This window comes from Schistosoma haematobium, chromosome 2 (genome assembly GCF_000699445.3).
Source record: "Schistosoma haematobium chromosome 2, whole genome shotgun sequence".
Lineage (NCBI taxonomy): Eukaryota > Metazoa > Platyhelminthes > Trematoda > Strigeidida > Schistosomatidae > Schistosoma > Schistosoma haematobium.
The window spans coordinates 12,710,982-12,731,050 of NC_067197.1; the positions used below are offsets into that span (position 1 = coordinate 12,710,982).

The window sequence follows — 20,069 nt, forward strand, 5'->3', positions numbered from 1 at the left end:
ACACCACTATATATATTTGTTTGTTGAGTAGGTATATTTCGAAAGTAAACTTCCTGAAACAGATAAAGGTCGATTTATTTCATAGAAACTTCGAATACATGTGTTAGGTCGAGCCACGTGTAGACAAATAAACTAGTCAGACAGCCGCACAGAATAAGAATCCAACCGTATTCTAATGAAACGTAACGTGAGTTCAATTATTGTTCGTTTGTAATTAATAAGCCCTGTTCCCCTAGAGTATCAGTCTTGATTACGTATTCGCTAGAAAACGTTCATGATAATAAAATGGGCAACTTACCTCATATCCGTCATCGCGTTCCAACAAAACTTTTGCAGGCCAATAGAATTGAGAGACTGAAGTATCGTTGAACAAGCCAGCCCCTGCTGATGTGCGATTGCGTGCCCATATCAATTCATGACGTGGTTTGCAGGGTTTACTAATCCAGTCTGTAACACGAGCCTTAGCGTTGATATAACAGTCAGTACACAATTGGATTTCATTTAATTCTGTATTAACAGATCGAAAGAAAAATCGTATCTCATCGGCTTGATTACTATAAGGGCCATGAAGAATGCAGACATCATGAACAAGCAATTGTACATCCATAGAAAATTCCTCTAAAGCAGCATACCGACCATCTTTTATCTTGCGTTGCAATAACTCTAGATCAGTGTACTTATACACAAGGTACTCATTTTTTGTTATTTCACCTTTATACCCAACTTGAATAAATGTTTTCCACAATGGCTGCTTCCTCAATTGATGGGTTGCAAATTCCAATAGCTTCCTTATCTGCTTGCGGGAGAATTCACATTTCGGTCGAGATTCGCATACAGGACAAGTAAAATTATCTTCCTGCCCATCATGAAGAGTTGGTGAACGCATAGACTTTCTTGATGGACTATTAGGACCAGATGCTTCTTGAACACAATCAGAATGATATACACGGAAACAATCAAGACAGCGTAAAACTTCACCAGGTCTATGGCACTGGAAGCAATACCAATCATGTTTGCCTCTAGGATGCTGTTTTGAAAAGTCAGGAAGCTGGTAACGAACCATACCATTTTTACCGAACGGAGGCTCTATTTTTTCAATTAGTCCATCACCTTCAATTTCATCAAGGAGTAACCTTATTTGATCATCTTTTAGATCCAATGTTTTGCGAAGAATTTTGCTAATTTTGTCTGCTGGTACTGCTAGTCGGTGGGATTTAAGTACACCAAAAGCATCCCAAACTTGACGTACTTTTAAAGGATCGGCGTGTCGATAGCTACTAAGTTTGGCGTAATCCATACTTGAGATCAATTCATACTCTAAAACAAAATGGAAACAAATGAAGTCCCAGAAACATATCCTATATGCCGTTAAACCACTACAGTGGGTAAGTTATAGGCATAAGTTACCTTTAATAAAACGAAGGATATAGTATAAGTGTGATTCGGTTCAATGAGTTACACCATTTCAAAACAATGAGGTGAAGTCCATAAAGAGAGTAGCAAGAGTCGAGATAGGTGTCACTGATAGCAAGACTGGTAATATGGTTCCAGGAATAAAATAATAGCATAATAAGTATCAGTTAGTAGTGAAACGCAAGATCTAAGGGAAGAGTTTGGTCGCTGGTAAATATTTTTCAGCTTACTCATACACTAGGCAGAAATGGCCGTCGAAATAGACGGTTATTGAGGCTGACGAACATTCACAGTCATATCAAACAGTTCTCCATATTTCGGCGGATTAGGCACTCGACCTTTGGACTAAATTAAGCAATGTCAATTAAGTGTTTCGCCATGTGCAAGCAATTTCATGATGATACGGCCAAATATTAGTCAGCAAAATTCCTCCTACTTTTAAGGACTATATTAAAAACATGACAGTCAGGTGTAAGTTATAAGATTACCAACAAGACTGGATCTAATTAGATTTAAAGCCATTAACAATTAGCAATTAATAAAACGAATCTAATAATTGGTAAGTGGAAAAGTCCGATGCACCATCAATAAGGAAACCATAAGTTTTAGTTTTTCAGAAATGGTTAAGATGTAAAGTTGCAAAACAGGCGGAACATGATTATCATTAATCACACCATATTTCGCAAACTGGTTTATGATAAAATCATGAATGTAGCAGTCACATTTTCACCCTTCACTGAATGTTAGAACACACTTATCGCAAGCCAACAATGGTTGTTTCTCGACATCAGAATCAACTTCGATTAGTTGGATAGAACTGTGCTCTGGGATTGTCTGTTAAAGGGTGTTTGCGAAGTTTGCTATCATCTTAAAGATTCTGTACACCAACACCTCGGGTAGAGTAAGAACACAAAACATTTCCCTGTTTCATTCTGGAAGCGCAGTTAGACAAAGTTGTTTAATCAAACCACAACTAACTCGAGTTCGCCGTCGACGACATTTTGGAAAGCCAGATGAGAATATGCCAATATCAGCTAACTTTGGCACCTGCGTGATAATTTGGATGTAAAGGGTTGGACCTAAAATGTGTCGATGAGAACAGTTTTGTTTCATGCTTGTGAGATATGACCTCTTTGAGTTGAAGTGTTAAACAACTCTGTGTTTGATCGTCGTTTTCTCTAAAGGGTTGTAGACATTCAGCGACAACTAACAATGAGGAGGTCCGGTCATGTGTTCGTGCGACGACAATAGGTCAGTTAGTGACATTACACTGGGACACGCTGTCGTGATTAGAACACGTTACGAACGTCACCGAAGTGGCTTCTACACTTAGCACTACACAACGAGGCTAGGTGGAGTAGTCAGTTCATAATAAGCCACCATGGTCGACGTCATCAATCCAGTTACATAAGCAATTTAACATGTGGACATGCTGCATCGTTGTACACCATGTATCGCTCGGGATTATATTAATTAATTAGGAATCGACTATATCTACTAAACATTAAAACCTCAACAAAAAAAAGAAATGTTATGGTGTTTTGATATTCAAGACTTAGTTCATCTATTTATATTGATATGGAGAATCGAGCAACGTCAATAATTTCCATAGACAAAAGTGTGACTTACAATCGGTAATGGAATATGTTCTTGATGAGTTACACAAAACTTAATGCTGGTTAGGATTACATCATGTGGTGCAGACATCCCGGTTGGTGTTAAGTAAAAACTAAGGGACATTTGCAGTGAAGCAGACAGTTTATTTTAACCACTCAGATGATCTTGGATGCAATATGATTTTGAGATCCTAACCTCATAACTATTATCAGCTCTTGAAGGCTAGTCATCTCCGAGGCCATTACGAAAATGTTTCAAAACCATGACCAAAGGGTGAGATCTTATTGTCAACAGGCAGCGCAATACACCCAAAGCGATACTATCCCTGTGGGTAAACACTTTCAAATACTTGGTCAGCTGATTTCCTGTGCTTGTCAGTAAAGACTGATACACGCTCGAAACTGACTGAACACCAAAGTAACATCTGAAGTCAGTAAAACCAGACTTCATTGGATAATACCAAACGTGTCATACTACAAGTTGTAGTGTTTCACTCAAAAACGTACTGTCTAGACTATTTAAGTCAATAAAACACGAAATTAAATATAAATAAACATATGGATAGATAAAAATCTTGGTATGACAAAGAGAAACTGCAAAAACTAAGCTTGGTCTAACATGGACTACATGCTGTCAGACGGTTTAGAAATTTATTTTTTTGAATAAAACAGAAAATGAGATATGCAGCCAACTTACATTAACGCAGGAGCTGCCATTTAAAGACAGTAAACTTAAACAAAAAACATAAAGTTTGTAAAATAATTAATGGACTGTGATTAAAATAAACAATTTTGCATTTTTTATGTAATATTTGTCGAAGATTCACAATGTAGTGATACAGCAGCGCCTATTACAAACAAGTCGACCCATTTGGAAATTCAGGAAGGTTTTGTAAGTCGTTGCTATTAATTTCATACCAATTTTAGTCTCTTCAGTTTACTATAAACATGATACTTGGTCATCAGGCCGTGAAATTTAGATATTTTGCTTTCTTAAAGTGCTTATGTTTATTAACGTCCTGTTTGCTAATGTGATTATCAAACCGTTCCACTTTGTCCATAGTAGTTCAAATGGTTTTTGACGGAATAGAAAAAACTTTCGCTTAACAGGCTTCCGTGTCTAGTAGCAGGGGATCACCTAATCCTCCGGGAAGGAACCTAGGTATTCTTGTTGTCACGAGCGGCATTGCCAGACAACTCAAGAACTACAGCCGCCAGGTACTCGAGGACAGCTGCCAAATAAACAGGGGCACCAGCCCCGACACGCTCTGCGTAGTTACCCTTGCGAAGGAGGCGATGGACATGACCAACTGGGAACTGCAGACCAGCACGGGCTAATCGTGTTTTCGCCTTAGCACGAGATTTTCCACCTTTACCGCGTCCGCACATTATCCGTCAGAGCCGAGGAACGTGGAAAATAAAAGAGGAAAAAGAATTTGGGAAATTATAGTATGATGCTGTCCTTGGTCCTTAAGAATAGGTAAACTTGAATCTTAAAGAATTCCTCGGAAATCTCTTAGACTAGATCGGCCGGCAGCGAGTTCCAGCATGGTGCTCTGAGAAGATGCGCTTTCTGAAGGGGAAGTATAGTCCTAACGTGATTTGCATTTATCAGACTTTTGCTGTGTTCTTACCCAACAAAAGTACCATTTCCGTTCTAAAGAATCTATCCTGAGCTATGCGTTCGGTAGATTACTTTTTTTGAGTTTCACCATATTTAATAGTTAACTGTGGTTTTGCCTCAGATTACTATTCGGTTTTTTTTCACGTTAAGACTAATTCAGTTTATCTCGCTCGTTTTTATCCATTTTTGTCCGTTTTCAGTGTGCCTTTTAGTGTATTTTTACGGTCTTAGGCTTTTGCAAGCATCTATAACATAGTTTGCTTCAACATAGTCATGAAAAACTCACGCAAACGTCCTGGATGCCGTTTTGCTGTTACAACTGGCATGCAGTGCGACAACTGCAAAGGTTGGTTCCACGAAGCGTGCACAGATCTGACGGCAACTGCTTACAATAGACTCAGCAAGTCGGACCAAAAGTGGGTATGTGTCACGTGCAGCACGGACGCTGTAGTCTTGCTGAGTAACATCATCGTCCTACTGACAGGTCTGCGGAACAAGTTGTCAGCAAACTTGGATAACGACAGTAAAAAGACGGGCAAACAAACAAGAGCGCGCAATGAACACAAGATTAGGGATGTCGACAGGTATACCATCGATGGAGCATCCATTAGCACTAATGATGACGTGTTGAAGCTCAGCACCATCATTACGTCGACGGTATTAGACTCCCTAAGTAAACTCGGGTCTCCCAGCTCAGGGTCCCTGAACACAACGGTGGTTCTCAAAACCCTGTAGGTGATTCGACCCACGTTAGCAGAGCCCAAAAGAACCAGGTGTCACCGCCTAAGCTGAGCATCCCAAGTGTTGTTGTACGGAAAACAACTGGTGATTTGGTCGCACAGTCTACCCCCAAGAATGTTCATCCGGTCATCAAAGAGCCCAAGACTCAAAAACGTGCCTTGACCTCCAAACAACAAGGTATTAAACCTGAACCCATCGGGAAACCTGGTAAATCAACAACAGTTCGTGACGATTCTCTCATAATCATGAACCTCATTGACAATCCTGACCCTCCTCTCAGTCTGCAGGACAAAAATGATAGGACGCTCTGGGGTGAATTGAACAAGAAGCTCAAACTTCCTAGAATAGAGCCTTTGACGGTCACCCGAGGCTCCTTCGAGTAACACTTAAGAATGCTACCGACGTAGAGGACGTCTTGCTAGCCAGTCACTTGCTGAAATCCGATGGGAACGTAAGAATATTGCCCGACATACCGTACTCTGAGCGCAATATCATACGGAACACCCTAAAGAATCTCGCGAGAAGTTTTTCCGCGGAAGAAACATAATTGTGCAAGGTATACCGGAAAATACGGACCCTAATCAATCAAACTCTGACATGGAATGGAAATTCATCAGACAGTCCTTGAGACTCAAACACATGCTGACTCAGCATGTGACGAGACTAGCCAAGAAGGATGGTGATCCTAGACCCCGTCTAATGAAGATAACCTTCTCATCCTCCCACATGGCGGCTGCAACTCTGGAAGCATTTCGTGCAAACAGACGTCGATTGCCACCTGGAAAGGCCATATGAAGCTAGGAGCAAACACAAAGGCAAGATGAAGCTGATCATTCCACTTGTGGACTGTCTAGATGATAAAAAACGTGTAAAGGACAGGGCCTACCACCTCGGCAAACCTCATATAGGTGGGCTACCTGTCCATTCACGTAAGGCTCATACAGACAAACAGGACGAAGCTCACGCGTTCCAAATTGAAAGCATAAACTTCTTATATATGAACACCGCGAGTCTACCAAACAAATTGGATGAATTACGTGAACTTAGCGACGCCAATAAGGCCCATCTGATAGGAATATCTGAAACCTGGATATCTTCTCAGTTCTCGGACCAAGAGTTAGCATTACCTGGGATGTCTTTGTTCCGCAACGACAGAAAATTAGGAATTGGGGGCGGAGTAGCCGTATACATACGTCCTTGCTTGGAGGTGCACCAAGTTCATAACCTCGAGTTTAACAATTTTGAGGAATCCATATGGTGCTCTGTAAGATTGTCTAGTACTTCGAGGTGTCTAGTCAGAGTCATTTACAGGAAGCCAACTGCCGACATCGAGTACGATAGTCGTATGCTGGAAGGGCTATCCCGCTCTACTCGTCTCGGTTTTACACACATCCTGATTCTAGGGGACTTTAATCTCCCTAGAGTCAACTTCGCGGATCACACGCATACTGGAGGCGATAACTCAATTGAAGCTCGGTTCTTCAACCTCATCGATGACTTGGGATTATATGAAAATGTGAGGTCGGCAACTCGTTGGAGAAACAGTCAGACACCATCGCGCTTAGACTGTGTATTCACAAACGAAGAATCCCTAGTTGACAACCCCTCAATCCTGGAGACACATTACTCTCAAACATTTCAACCGGCTGACATCAACTTTACTGATGACAGTTTCATCTGCAATGTCGGTAGGTTGAAATGTCTGAGAGTAATGTTCAGCCAGAAGGTTAGCGGCGTCGCCTCAAGATTGTTAAACTCGAGGTTATGAACTTGGTGCACCTCCAAGCAAGGACGTATGTATACGGCTACTCCGCCCCCAATTCCTAATTTTCTGTCGTTGCGGAACAAAGACATCCCAGGTAATGCTAACTCTTGGTCCGAGAACTGAGAAGATATCCAGGTTTCAGATATTCCTATCAGATGGGCCTTATTGGCGTCGCTAAGTTCACGTAATTCATCCAATTTGTTTGGTAGACTCGCGGTGTTCATATATAAGAAGTTTATGCTTTCAATTTGGAACGCGTGAGCTTCGTCCTGTTTGTCTGTATGAGCCTTACGTGAATGGACAGGTAGCCCACCTATATGAGGTTTGCCGAGGTGGTAGGCCCTGTCCTTTACACGTTTTTTATCATCTAGACAGTCCACAAGTGGAATGATCAGCTTCATCTTGCCTTTGTGTTTGCTCCTAGCTTCATATGGCCTTTCCAGGTGGCAATCGACGTCTGTTTGCACGAAATGCTTCCAGAGTTGCAGCCGCCATGTGGGAGGATGAGAAGGTTATCTTCATTAGACGGGGTCTAGGATCACCATCCTTCTTGGCTAGTCTCGTCACATGCTGAGTCAGCATGTGTTTGAGTCTCAAGGACTGTTTGATGAATTTCCATTCCATGTCAGAGTTTGATTGATTAGGGTCCGTATTTTCCGGTATACCTTGCACAATTATGTTTCTTCCGCGGAAAAACTTCTCGCGAGATTCTTTAGGGGTGTTCCGTATGATATTGCGCTCAGAGTACGGTATGTCGGGCAATATTCTTACGTTCCCATCGGATTTCAGCAAGTGACTGGCTAGCAAGACGTCCTCTACGTCGGTAGCATTCTTAAGTGTTACTCGAAGGAGCCTCGGGTGACCGTCAAAGGCTCTATTCTAGGAAGTTTGAGCTTCTTGTTCAATTCACCCCAGAGCGTCCTATCATTTTTGTCCTGCAGACTGAGAGGAGGGTCAGGATTGTCAATGAGGTTCATGATTATGAGAGAATCGTCACGAACTGTTGTTGATTTACCAGGTTTCCCGATGGGTTCAGGTTTAATACCTTGTTGTTTGGAGGTCAAGGCACGTTTTTGAGTCTTGGGCTCTTTGATGACCGGATGAACATTCTTGGGGGTAGACTGTGCGACCAAATCACCAGTTGTTTTCCGTACAACAACACTTGGGATGCTCAGCTTAGGCGGTGACACCTGGTTCTTTTGGGCTCTGCTAACGTGGGTCGAATCACCTACAGGGTTTTGAGAACCACCGTTGTGTTCAGGGACCCTGAGCTGGGAGACCCGAGTTTACTTAGGGAGTCTAATACCGTCGACGTAATGATGGTGCTGAGCTTCAACACGTCATCATTAGTGCTAATGGATGCTCCATCGATGGTATACCTGTCGACATCCCTAATCTTGTGTTCATTGCGCGCTCTTGTTTGTTTGCCCGTCTTTTTACTGTCGTTATCCAAGTTTGCTGACAACTTGTTCCGCAGACCTGTCAGTAGGACGATGATGTTACTCAGCAAGACTACAGCGTCCGTGCTGCACGTGACACATACCCACTTTTGGTCCGACTTGCTGAGTCTATTGTAAGCAGTTGCCGTCAGATCTGTGCACGCTTCGTGGAACCAACCTTTGCAGTTGTCGCACTGCATGCCAGTTGTAACAGCAAAACGGCATCCAGGACGTTTGCGTGAGTTTTTCATGACTATGTTGAAGCAAACTATGTTATAGATGCTTGCAAAAGCCTAAGACCGTAAAAATACACTAAAAGGCACACTGAAAACGGACAAAAATGGATAAAAACGAGCGAGATAAACTGAATTAGTCTTAACGTGAAAAAAAACCGAATAGTAATCTGAGGCAAAACCACAGTTAACTATTAAATATGGTGAAACTCAAAAAAAGTAATCTACCGAACGCATAGCTCAGGATAGATTCTTTAGAACGGAAATGGTACTTTTGTTGGGTAAGAACACAGCAAAAGTCTGATAAATGCAAATCACGTTAGGTTTAAACTTCCCATTTCGCATTGTAATTTTAAATAGTTTGCACTTGTTCCATATACGGTGTTCGGGGGTTCTATGTCGTAATGCATGCGGTAGAGGAAATCATCCATACGGCTGCAGAATCGTCGACCTCTGGAGTCATGATAAAGTCTCAAATAATCTTTCAGCCTCGATCACATAGCTTCAATATTGTTTATGTGCACTCCGGTTGTTGAGTGCACAAAATGCTACTTGTGGATAATGACACGATGCACAAACCAAGCCTATGTATGAGTCTGTACGCTCCCCAAACATCCGTATATATTATAGTACCTGGCTGCAGCGAGTGTTACTTGTGGTTTTATTATTCAGTTCGCAATAATTGTCATAATTTGCCTTAGGGATTATATATGGGGTTCTCATCAAGAACTGACATCAGCTATAATGCCAGAAATTAATTTAGCGAAATGAATGAAAGGCTTTCGTGTTAAAATCCGAGATCTATTATCTTATACCTGATTGATTCGTCCATAAATTATAGTCTTGCTGTTTTATTTGTTATAGCCGCTCCATTATCACGTTTTATACAAAATTTCCTGTGAACCGACCGTACGTTAGCATTAAGCACCGAAGTTGGCGCCATAACCATGAGATCTCTAAAACGCTTCTGATTGGCTCGTCCATAAATTAGAGTCTCGCCAATAAATGTAGTTAATCAACCAATTTCGAAAGTTTTTTTAGTAAAATAATCAGTGTTGTGCTTGAGAGTTGTTGGTCAAGATTTTTTGTTCTCATCCAGTAGGATGCATGTTGGAACGTTGCCTATCTCGGTTTCAACATACAGGTAGTATTACTAACCCTCGGACAACGTGTTACAAAGTTGAACTTGTACTTTGTAAATGGTTTGCACCAGTTAGTTATTGGTGCACTAAAATCGATTCGGTGCAGCATCTTGTACTAAATCTAACTATACTGCTAATCTTTATCATCAACCCGACATAGAATGATGTCAACTTTCTTGAAACTCATATCACTTAGGTCAACACAGCAACATCAACCAGTTCTCGGACCAGTACTCCGGAAACTACTTCTGTCAGTGACATACACTACCATACATACGTTTTTCAAAAGTTCTCACTATTAATTTTTCCATTAATACGAACAGTCCCTGATCAGTTTACTTGCAAATTAGTTTTTTGTGTTTGCGGATTTATCTTTTTTCCCCATGACTTGTGTGGCGCACATATATTTTGTGCCTCCTTGTACCAATGTTTGTATTTAAACAAGTAAATAAATCCTCATAGATTATTTAAGTACAATACCTCACTATCTGATTTTGTTTTGTAGCTCTACTGAATACCAACTTTCCAAACTTCTTCCACTCTATGACAGTTGATAGTCTAGAGTGCAGCATATGCTTGCAAAACCTTGTTCATCCTGCTCAATTACCATGTGGTCATATATTTTGCTTTTTGTGCATTAAAGGTTGTGCCTTTCACAGGCGAAAATGTCCTATGTGCCGCAGTAGATTCTCGTCGCGTTTTTTCGATGATCCCAAGTTAATAAATGGTAAGTTTATTAGTCGTTACCATCAATTTTACTATCACAGTTTTAGAGTAGTAGTAACCTGGGTTTCCACCATCTAAGTGAGTCTTTTAGGTTACCAAGGGGATTCGATGGTCTAAGGTCAGATAACGGTGACCACCTTCAGCTTCGAGCAAATCACAACCTGTTGATGTTTACCACTTACTTCTACCACAGTCATCACTGATATGGAACTGGGGTCCCCTTTCTACAGCTGAAGCCTAGTCTCAAATTAGTCACATTGTAATCAGCTACCGCTGAATCAGATGCACATAAGATTTTCGCTTTTTGTCAAATACCTGTCTGGATTCCAATCATTCCCTGGTTTGCACCAGATTTATCTTGTCTTTTGATGACCAACAAATTAGCTACACCTTCCATTGCAATGAACGTTAAAGAGTAACGAATAATCCACCAGATGGGCACTGGTTGTGTCCACACAACTGGATAGTGCTAAGTTGCTTGCGACTTTGTGAAATCTTCTCTTGAGGATTAGGTTCCTGTGAGTTCTTCAAAACTCATCGAGACATTCCGTTCAAAACCCGAGAAAGATTGACTCGCGAGGAGCAGGCTGGTTTTCGTTCTGGTCGAGGATGTATTGATCATATCTTCACCCTCCGCCAAATGTTAGAACACTGTCATACTTATCAAAGGCCAACAATCCTAGTGTTTCTTGACATTAGGGCTGCCTTCGATTCGTTGGACAGGACAAGAGTGTGCCTGAGAAGTTTACTAATATATTAAAAGCCCTATATACCAATACCTCAGGCAGAGTGAGGGCATACAACCACCTCTCTCTGTTGTTCCATTCGAGCAGTGGGGTTAGACAGGGTTACCCAATCTCACCATTCCTCTTCAACTTTGCCATCGATGACATTCTGGAAACAGCTCTGATGGATGTAATTAATGGCGGTGTAGATCTGTTGCCCGGAGAAAGACTTCTCGACCTGGACTATGCGGACGATATTGTCTTACTGTGCGATAATGCCCAAGGCATGCAATCCGCACTTAATCAGTTGGCAATCAGTGTCCGTAGGTATGGTATGTGCTTTGCACCTTCGAAGTGCAAAGTACTTTTACAAGACTGGCAGGATTCTAATCCTGTACTCACCCTGGATGGTGAGCAGATAGACGTAGTCGAGAAGTTCGTGTATCTGGGTAGCTGCATAAGTGCTGGTGGGGTGTGAGTGATGAGATCAATGCACGTATAGTGAAAGCCAGAGCGGCTTATGCCAATCTGGGCCATCTTTGGCACCTTCGTGATGTTAGTCTGACTGTAAAAGGTCGGATCTACGTGTTGGTGAGAGCAGTTTTGCTCTATGCTTGTGAAACCTGGCCTCTCCGAGTTGAGGACGTTAGACGACTCTCTGTGTTCGATCATCGTTGTCTCCGAAGGATTGCTGACATTCAGTGGCAACACCATGTCAGCAATGCAGAGGTTCGGCATCGTGTGTTCGGGCACAGAGATGATAATTCAATTGGTGTCACCATCTTGAAACACCGACTTCGGTGGCTTGGACATGTTCTCCGAATGTCGTCCCAGAGAATTCCCCGTCGTGCATTATTTGTCGACTCTGGGACCGGTTGAATGAAGCGGAGAGGTGGTCAGTGTATGACATGGTGTCGTGGTATGAAAGAAAGCTGCAAAGGGGTGGCTTCTGTTGGACCTTGACAACTACCTGGCTGGGGTCCTAGAGATGGTTCTACACAATGGCTAGAGAACTTGTCAGATACGGCTCAGAATAGAAGCCAGTGGCGATCCTGCTGTAACTTTCTTTTACTTTCTTCATAAAAAGTGGTTGTTTCCTCTTTAACTGAGAAATTTCTTCTGATTGTACCTTTCCGTTTCCCCCATTATTACTATCATTATTATTATTATTATTATTATTATTATTATTATTATTATTACTTCACTACCTTACACTAATCTGTTCGTTATTGTTCTTTTTTTCTCTTCTAATTCTCATTGTTTTGTGTGGCGCATACATATCTGGTGCACTCTTGTACCAATATTTATATGTTCAAATAAATAAATTCCGGTCTACTCCAGAGAAACGCTAGTCTAGTAGTATGCAAATCCTTGACTCAGGAACTTTACAAGGCTTATGTAAGGCCCAATAAACCTCACTCGGCCAGTTGTATTCGAGTAGAGAACTTGTATAAGGTTAGTGTACTTTGGTCCTCCTTTCAGTGACAAACACTGCCATAGAACCTTACGATCAACAGAGTCAAATGCCGCCTTAAGGTCGAGAAATACTACCATTGTGGGGCGTCTGAATGTGTGTCTATGTTCTAGGACCTGGCGTAGTGTGAATATCTGGTCTATACAACTACGTTCAGGTTGGAAACCAGCCTGATTTTCTCTAGTCTGTTCTTCATGAGCTTTGGTCAGTCGTCGAAGTATTATTTAAGCTAATAGTTTAGACATTATATTAGTCAAACTGATTCCTCTGTGATTGTCACAAGAGGACTTTTGTCCTTTCTTATAAACTGGCACAATCAGTGATTGAGACCAGTCAGATGGGATTACGTCCAGTTCCCAAATTCTACCTAAGACCTCGGTTAATCTCACTGCTAATACTGAACCAGCATCCTTAAAAATCTCAGGAGTAAACCTGTCAGGGCCTGCTGCTCTCCCTCGTTTCAGATTTCTTATGGCTTTTTCAACTTCATAAAGAGTTGGAGGACTTACATCAACTTGCAATTCAGGTCGACTGGAGATCGTGGGGGCGCACAACTTTTGGGAGGTCGGAACGCTTTCTGTAAAGCTCGTCTTTTACATCATCTGAACTGCAGTCAGTGAGAGAGTAGGCAGTGACGACGAACGTTCTATCTTTCCGAGGCTTTACTGTTCCGTTTAGTCGGACAACGCACAAACGACTGTCTACTGGGATCCAGTCTAAGAGGGCTAGTTCTGCCCTAGGGCTCAATGCTATGCCTACGCCGGCGAGGCCACGGGAAGCAGCATCGGGGCTTCCAGACACGAAGCGTGAATCAAACTGACTCCTTATTTTGATATGGTGAAGTCAAACGAACGACGCTGCTCGGATCCTGTATGTGCTTTTCGATGGCGCGGGATTGTAAAGTCCTAGCTAAGGAAGCCTGCTGTCCTATTTGGCACAGTGTTCGGACGTTAAAAGCTCCTACGTGTAGTTTAGAGTGTGGTTTCAGGAGACCAGGAATAGCGTTCCGCGTACTCGAATGGTTTGCCCTAGCGGTGCGAGGTGATAAAGAGACGTGAGGAGGGCTAGTCATGGAGATAAGAGAGGTATTAGGAGGTGTAGGAGGGATTTGAATGTGACCAACTTGGTCTCGTGTGCTGATACGGGTATGAGGGTTGATATCACTTCCCGGCTGCCCACACCGTGGAAGGGTATTTCTTGAGGAACCTGAAAAGGGAATTGAATTAGTGTTGGTCTCAACGACCTGGGAGCGTGACCGCAGAGCCCAAGGGACAACTACTTGAGACCGGTCGCGCACGGCCTTTTCGTGGAAGGTTTTTAATGTGTTAGCTCCGTTCTTCAAAGGGCCTTACTGCCGGAAACGGAAATCCGTGAGGTAAGGTGAGGTGAGGTGTGACATTTTTAGGGTCGACATTTTCTTACCCTTCCTTCCTTGTGGGAAGCCAGCATTGCTGTAGATGCTGGGCTTTTTTTAAGGAAACACCTTACTGCTGTCACACCCCTCTACAGTCAGCAGTACGACTTCGCCCTCAGACCTTGAGTTGCTGCTTTTAGTCTTACCGTTCTCCAATCGACCTGCCTGGCATGGTAGAACCTACAGGAACATATGTTCCAGCCAATATAGCTCGGTTGCGTCATTACGATAGGCAAGCTTGACCACCACGTCAGTGTTGCAGCTAAGGTCGGGAATTTGATAGTTTACAATAAATGGATGTATTTAAGACTCATTACAGACATTATAGTTACTAGCATTGTGTATTCAAATAATCAAATGTAAATGCTAATTCAAAAGTATAGTACAACTCAGTAATCATGTCTGCGTTCACAAACTCGGCTTCCAGGTTATGTTTCATTGTGCTAGTGATGCTATCAGATTGCAAAGTAGACGAAAAGATGTTCGAATCTATGATCCAGTGATTAAGACTTGAATATTTTAGCCGTTTAGTCACCAATTCAAAGTGGATCCCATCAGTCCGTATGATACCAAATTATAGTTCAATGTTAAAATATTCGTTATTACAGAAATAATTCAATCATTAGGTTTTTTTGTTCAATGTTATAGATTTTATTTTAAATTTCAGTTTGCGATCTACGTGAAAATGATCAAGATAAATTAAGTCACATTGTTGACTTATGTGAATGCTTGTCAACTTTACCTCAATCAGTCAATGATTCATACTCTAATGAATTACCAAGTTATTCTTGGTTCTATGAAGGTTTCCAAGGTTGGTGGCAATACGATGAACGTACTTGTAATGAGTTGGAGAATGCATTTAATAGGCAATTATCGTCATATGAATTGACTATTGCAGGTTATGTATACAGTATAGATTTGAAAAATATGACTCAGGTAAGAAGTATTGCTTAAGAGTTACTTTTTCATATTCTAGTAATCATTATTTAATAATAATTTATAAAGTATTTCGACCTGTACTAATAGTTTTTACTGTAAGCGCGACTAAGTTATGACTTTCTAAAGTAGATGACACTTCAACGTCCAACTTTTAAGTATCTGTATGTTGAGGACAGCTGCCAACTATAAATAACATGAATATTTTTGGCATCGTTTGGTAGACAATTGCTTATTTTCACCTCCTGCTGGAATCAACTTTGTATTTCCGTTAATTCACTTAATTGTAATTAGTAAATAAATGTTTTTATTGTTGATGCTTTACAACTTTCTTATGAAGCTAAGTTGCACTAATCAGTCCGAAAAACTAAATGACATTAATTAAATTTCCCCATTTTTGTATAACTTGTCCATTGGTTATGGTTATGAATATGCTATGTGACTTCTCAAATCTAAATCCTAGTTTTGTTAACAAAGTAACTGAAAATAAACTTCTATAAGAATTGCACATCGTTGTATCATTCTTTGATAATTTTTATCTCAGTCCTCATAAGCCAATACATTGTTGTTTGACCAAGACCTTATTCGTTGGTTGTTTGGTGGTAGGATAATGCTCTGTTCTCATGTAAAGTATCTAAAGAATCAAAACATTTTTTTATGACTGTCATGTACTTCCTTGTCGTGCAACCTGTTATATTTCTTACATGCGCCAGTGGGTCAAATGTTTGTGCTTTCGATTTGTTACTACTAAGATTAAATTTCAAAGCTTATTCAGATTGTTTAAGGGATCTGAATAGATTATTACTCACTCTTGCAATGAAAAGTGTAAAGCCCAGTACACAAATGTGGACTTGATTATTGAGGTGGATTAAATACTGAAATTAAATTATTTGTATTTTTTATGCATATGTTTCTTTTCGTGTACATAGACACTACTCATAGTCAGTCAATCAGCTACAACGTACGACCAGGCACATATATGCATAGGTCGAAGTTGCCATACCTCATCAGCAAAACGACATGAACAAAAACTTCATAGAAGTAAATAATTCAATGGTGATAATATATTAAAAAACGATTGCATATAAGGATATAATACAGGAAGAAAGAATTAGTTCATAGAAAGAAAGATATGAAGCGATTAAAATCTCATAGTTTAAACGAAAACAGAGAGTGTATACACCTACGTCATTGTGATCGATTCTGTGTCATGTCAGCCAGAGTCTCCAACCATTAGTTACAATAGTAATGCGGACTCTGAAATTATTCACTGACGCTAGTTCTTGATATCAAAAGACTAATTATTATTAGAATACGCCTCCATAAAATTAATTTAATCGAAAATTGCAACCATTGGTTACGACAGTCACGCTGACCCCAACCAAGTAATCTTCATCTACCAACATGGCTCAGACTAGAAGTTATTGACTTCAAACACTGATGTCACGTTTTGTTTTGGCCACCAACAACTCTCTTCCAACCATCCCCAAAACTAGTCAGATTGCGCGTTGTGGTAATCGGTGTTCAGGTGTACGCAATACATGGTACAACCATCTCAGTCGATGAAGATTCACAACCTTACCAACTAATTTACCATCGTTGCCTAATACCCTGCGTCTAACTTCACTATTACTTACCTGGTGATCCCAGCAGATGCGAGCAATATTTCTAAGACATCTGTGGTCAAATACTAGTAACTTACGAGTATCTTCTACTCGTAATGACCATATCTCGCAGCTGTAAAGTAAAACAGGACGAGCTGCTACGCAGTATACTCGTCCCTTAATTGATACACAGATATCTCGCCCTCGCCAGAGGTGACGTAAGTTGGGAAAAGCCAAACGAGCTTTTCGAATCTGTGCTGAGATTTCATCAGACACCTTCCTATTAGGGTTTATCGTACTTCCGAGATAAGTGAAGTTGTCAACGCGTTCGACTACTTCACTCCCTATCCTTAGTTCAGGTGTTGACGCAGGCCAGTCTTTAGGCAAAAACTTGCATTTAGAGGGGATAAACGCATGTCAAACATCCTGGCATTGTTGCTCAGTGTTATCAAAAGACTCTGTATTTTATCAGCATCTTCACCAAACAGGACTTCATCATCTGCGTATTCTAAGTTGATAAGTAGACCTCCATGTAGGAGATCAATTCCTGAAAATTCGGACGACGAGAACGTTATTTCCATCAGTAGGTCTATTATGGAATTAAATAGAAATGAAGATAGTGAGCAGCCTTGCCGGACACCAATTGATGTTGAAAAACCAAATGACAATTCGCCATAAGCTCTGACTCGAGCGGTAGTGCTCGAGTAAAGAGCCCTCCCAGGGTTTATTTACTTGTGAGGTACACTTTTCAATGACAGACACTGCTACAGAACTTCGTGATCTTCAGAGTGAAATGCTGCTTTTAAGTCAAGAAAGACCACCATTGTCGGATACGATAAGCATATCTGTGTTCTAAAATCTGAAGAATGGTGATTATGTGGTCGATCCAGCCAAGCTGCTCATAGGTTTTTTAAAAAGAAAAGCATTTCGCTAGTTTATTTACATGTTTTAAAAATGCATTTGATACATTTTGTATGTTACATTTCATTCGCCTTACATTTAGTTTCTCGAATGTCTCAGTTGCCATTTTTTACTATGCTTGTAATGCATTCTTGTTTTTGAAGATCCGGAAAGATCGTTCTGGTCGTTTGCGTCGAATTAAACGGGACTTGCTAACTTGTGAAAAGAAGGGTGTAGCTGGAATAAAAATGTCCTCAATTCAATCATCTAGCAATAGTACAACATCAGTGTGTAAACAGTTAGAAATTGAGGAAGCGACTCATTCCAACTCTAATGGAGTTAATGGGGTCCAATGAATAATCCGTCTTCCAACTTACCGTGTTCAAAATCCTCCAACAATGGCTGTTTAGAAAGTGAAAGATCAGAAGCTAAGCAGATAGTAAGTGCAAGCCGATCAAGTACACCATATTTATCTGGAGATGAATGTGTTTCCAACTACTCACTAAATTCTTCTGGATCTCGTAATCAACGTAATCCAAGTCCTTCTACGTCAGGAGAATCATTGCGCCATCACAATCGTAAACGTTCTTAACTATTGTCATACTTCAGGCTCCTTTCATAATACTCTAATTACTTACTTGGAATATATATATATATATATATATATATATATATATATATATATATTTAGTGTGTAGACCTGTTCATCAGTTTTCTGTTGTAACTGTGATTATATTGAATATTTGATAATGAGTTCACTTCAAAATTTTATTTCTAATACTATTTTATATATACCCGAAAACTACCAAAAAGCTCATATATATATATATATATATATATATATATATATATATATATATATATATATATATATATATATCACATCTGGTGTTTTAATTCTATTTGAAGCGCATACTCTGTAAATAAAATTCGAGGTAGAGAATAGTTGTTTTCTTCATTTCATATCAGTACCCTATTTATCACTTCTCAATAGTTTATAATAAAACCATCTCAGTGAATTCCTGTCCATGGTACTGTGCTACACATCGACACTGCTTAAAAGTTGTGCAACTATATATTGGTCAGCTTTACAAAAAGTAGACTAAACTGACTATTTTACTTTGTAATCTTGATGGTAATTGACCATATAGCATATCAGTAAGCGGTTGAGCAGTGGCTTTAAAGTTGAAGCGTCCGGCTCTCAACCATTAGATTGTAGGTTCGAACCCACCTACTTCAGTCCGGTTAAGTGGGCAGTGTTAATACTCTAGTCTTTACTCAAAGTATAACCCAAGACCAATCACACCACTCTGTGTTTGGTGAGTTTTTTCAGTAAGTAGTCATTATACAGGTTGAACTGTAATGTATGGATGGCCTTAAGAGACTTTTTCTCCAGTCGGAATATAGGTGACAGGAATGAATCATTTATTATCGAAAATTAGAACATATATATACTTCCTATTTGACCGTCAAGCTGATTAAGGTTTGCAGTGGATTCATCAGTATGCAAATCAACGCAGGTGCCATACAAAAGTTTGTCTATATGACTCCAGTTTAGTTTACCTCTAGATATTTTGTAAGGTTGAAGATAGTTCTACGGTCTTCACCACACTGTTACTGTGGTCTCCAGTCTTAGGGTTGACAGAACAAGAACGCTTGTGAACGATGACTATCGTACTTTTTGCATTCACCAATCATCCCTATATATGGTAGTCCCTGAATAATTCTCCTATGTAGGTTAGATCGTAATGCACCCGTGATCTTGGGAAATCACACAAACGCCCTTGACCATGCGCTTAGCTACATCAGTAAAAGTATACCATACTAATGACTTTGAGTAAGTTGATCACAACCAGTATAGGTCTAGAATTTTTGCGCGAAACCGAAGGTGCCGTAAAACGTGGTTGCATATCTAAACTGTCCTTGGGACTTTGAAACAAATAGAATTGTTCAGTATAGAGTTAATGATCGTCGAACTTGTGCACAATACTTAAGACGGAATCACAAATAGTCTGGCTCAAGGTATTATCTCATGAGGAAGTTTGTCCTGTCAGGGAATTCGGATGACGTGATGGCCGATCAGCTGAAGAATATTTGACTATTAAAAATTCACACCAAGTAATGGTCAGGAAAGCTGTGGAGTGCAGTGGTGTTACTACAGAAGAATTAAGTTAAGGATGGTCAGAATTATGCTGCTTGAAAGATAGTAGAGTTATGCTACTAGTATTCCCTGACTTCATATTATCTGTAATCTTATCGTTTGTTTCGAGATGCCTATTTCATTTGCAAGGGCTTTACTCCGATTGGTGAGTCATTA

At 40.4% G+C, this 20,069-nt stretch overlaps 2 protein-coding genes across 3 annotated transcripts in view; one reads left to right on the forward strand and one right to left on the reverse strand.

The window, feature by feature from the left end:
• The window catches only part of COG2_1 (Conserved oligomeric Golgi complex subunit 2), a 72,616-nt gene extending 68,853 nt beyond the window's left edge, over positions 1–3,763 (reverse strand). The window contains exon 1 of the mRNA XM_051214347.1: positions 299–3,763. Coding sequence (XP_051067507.1) covers positions 299–1,297 — 999 coding nt within the window. The 5' untranslated portion in view covers positions 1,298–3,763. The remainder of the gene's footprint in view (positions 1–298) is intronic.
• Positions 3,764–3,867: 104 nt separating this feature from the next.
• MS3_00010753 (uncharacterized protein) lies at positions 3,868–18,693 on the forward strand. Of its 2 annotated transcripts, none has more exons than XM_051219148.1 (4): positions 3,868–3,921; positions 10,617–10,700; positions 14,980–15,248; positions 17,917–18,693. In XM_051219148.1, exons 2-4 carry the CDS (start codon positions 10,646–10,648, stop codon positions 18,106–18,108), a joined length of 516 nt encoding a protein of 171 aa, XP_051067508.1. In that variant the 5' UTR covers positions 3,868–3,921; positions 10,617–10,645; the 3' UTR covers positions 18,109–18,693. The 2 variants fall into 2 exon arrangements, with proteins under 2 accessions (XP_051067508.1, XP_051067509.1); XM_051219149.1 differs by having other exon boundaries at positions 3,873–3,921; positions 10,479–10,700.
• The last annotated feature ends 1,376 nt before the right edge of the window (positions 18,694–20,069 follow it).